This window comes from Cynara cardunculus, unplaced genomic scaffold, assembly GCF_001531365.2.
Source record: "Cynara cardunculus var. scolymus isolate 2C unplaced genomic scaffold, CcrdV1 Un_Scaffold_7590, whole genome shotgun sequence".
NCBI lineage: Eukaryota > Viridiplantae > Streptophyta > Magnoliopsida > Asterales > Asteraceae > Cynara > Cynara cardunculus.
Genome location: NW_020203638.1, coordinates 15,896 through 17,850, shown reverse-complemented (window position 1 = coordinate 17,850; position 1,955 = coordinate 15,896). Strand labels below are relative to the sequence as shown.

The window sequence follows — 1,955 nt, the reverse complement described above, 5'->3', positions numbered from 1 at the left end:
ATATATATATATATATATGAGATTCGATGAAAACATGCATGCTTTTACACAAAAACGTGAAATTCGTATACATACATATACACGTATCTATTTCCTTTGTTGTTCTCTTTTCTTTTTCTTTACGTTTCTTTATCATATTTGACGTTTTTAGTACTTTCTCTACTTTTGAAAGAAACTTTGTCGATATATATGATGTTGGAGGGTTGTATTTGATCTATCCTATTATATATATATAGTCACCTTTAAATGAGAAAGATATATATTTAAAATTAAAAAAAATAATCGAATCAAATGTGATTTTATTTACATTAATATCACGCACAAAATCATAAGTGATTCACGTGACTTTGACCCATGACGTAAAGACGCGGCCAAAGTCACCCGCACACCTTTTTTTACCGTGAATGTAAAATTACATGTGATTTTCCACGTGGTTTGATTATTTTCGTATTTTTTTTAAATAGTTAGCATTGTTGTTTGATTCTCCTCTCTCTCTCTCTCTCTCTCTCTCTCTATATATATATATAAATTAATGAAAAAGTATATCAATATAAATGTTAAATTAATGAAAAAATTTGAAATTTTTTTTGGTTTCATTTATATTGCTTGAATTTTATTTATATTTTATATCCTTTTTAAAATAAAACCAGGTGATCAAGGTTTTTTAATTTAAAAAATATTATTGTAATCGACCATTAAACTATAGCCATTAGATCATTTGAATCTAACGGTTGATGAGTTTCTAGTTTATCATTTATTCAAATGGAGGATGATTTACGATTAGAATTAAATTTCATTGGGTTGTATTGATTGCAACATTTGAAAAGTTACATTTGATTTGTGTTATATATATATAGTATGTATATGTGTAGGCTCTCCATTCCGAGACCTCTAAATTCATTCTAAGCTACTAATTTAAGCTATATAATTAAATAAGCCACCATTCCTTGATTTCCTTTGCTTTCAGTTCAGGATTAACAGTGTTTGGTGCAGAAGCAGCRTCGGCGAAAACCACGGCACTTTCCACCCGGAAACCCCTCGTTCTTGCACACATTCCCACAGTTGCTATCGCTCACACACGTCCCTTTGAACTTATGACTCTGCGACTCGCAAGTCCTCCCTTCCACCACCATTTCTGTACACAACCCACATATTATACATACATGATACATACATATATATATATATATATATATATATACACACACACACATAGTAAGTAAGGGATAGTTGATTTATATACCATTTGCCATCAGACGCATGACAAGAAGCAACACCGTTGCAAACAGCTTCATGGAAGGTCTCATCTTCTTCACCTCTAACATTTTAATGATTGGTGATACAAATTCTAACAGGGTCTGGATCCTTTCAGAAGTCTCCTTGGTCTTTCTTGTATTGGCTCTTATACCGCTTTGTCATGGAGTTGTTTCACAAGCCCTGATGTGGTTCTCAGGACTTGTATTAAGACAAGATAATCAAACAGCAACATTTGGATTATTCACAAATGAATGATTACCAACTATTTGAAAGCAGTAAGAACTTTGAAGAATTCTATCTGGAAATCTTATAAGAAAGCTTCCAGCTACACAAAGTTCAAGTTTCCATCATACCATTAAATGCTCTAAAATATTTCAGTTTCTTGGGGAACCTTTATATGGGACATGACATTAAGYTCAAACAYAGGTTGGATTTGTCGGGTTAAATYAATATATAAAACCAAAAAAACAAGAAYATCAAATATTAGAGCATCTTCAACAAAGACATGGGGCATTTTCTTTTTTCACTATTCATTATGTCTCCAAAGAAGAAACTATAATTCATACTTATTGACTTAGGGTTGTTTGTTTACCTATTAATAGTTTCATTAAAAGGCAGTCTCTGAATCGTTAAGAGGTGAATCTTGTTTGACAAAATAAAAGTCCGTCTCTTAATGGTTCTAAAACCCTCTGAATGAT

At 31.5% G+C, this 1,955-nt stretch overlaps 1 protein-coding gene across 1 annotated transcript; it reads right to left on the bottom strand.

The window, feature by feature from the left end:
- Positions 1–935: 935 nt before the first annotated feature.
- On the bottom strand, positions 936–1,307 carry LOC112504968 (defensin SD2-like). Its single transcript, XM_025108921.1, has 2 exons — positions 1,244–1,307; positions 936–1,135 (listed from the first exon to the last, which is right to left on the bottom strand). Exons 1-2 carry the CDS (start codon positions 1,305–1,307, stop codon positions 975–977), a joined length of 225 nt encoding a protein of 74 aa, XP_024964689.1. The 3' UTR covers positions 936–974.
- Between the last annotated feature and the right edge of the window lie 648 nt (positions 1,308–1,955).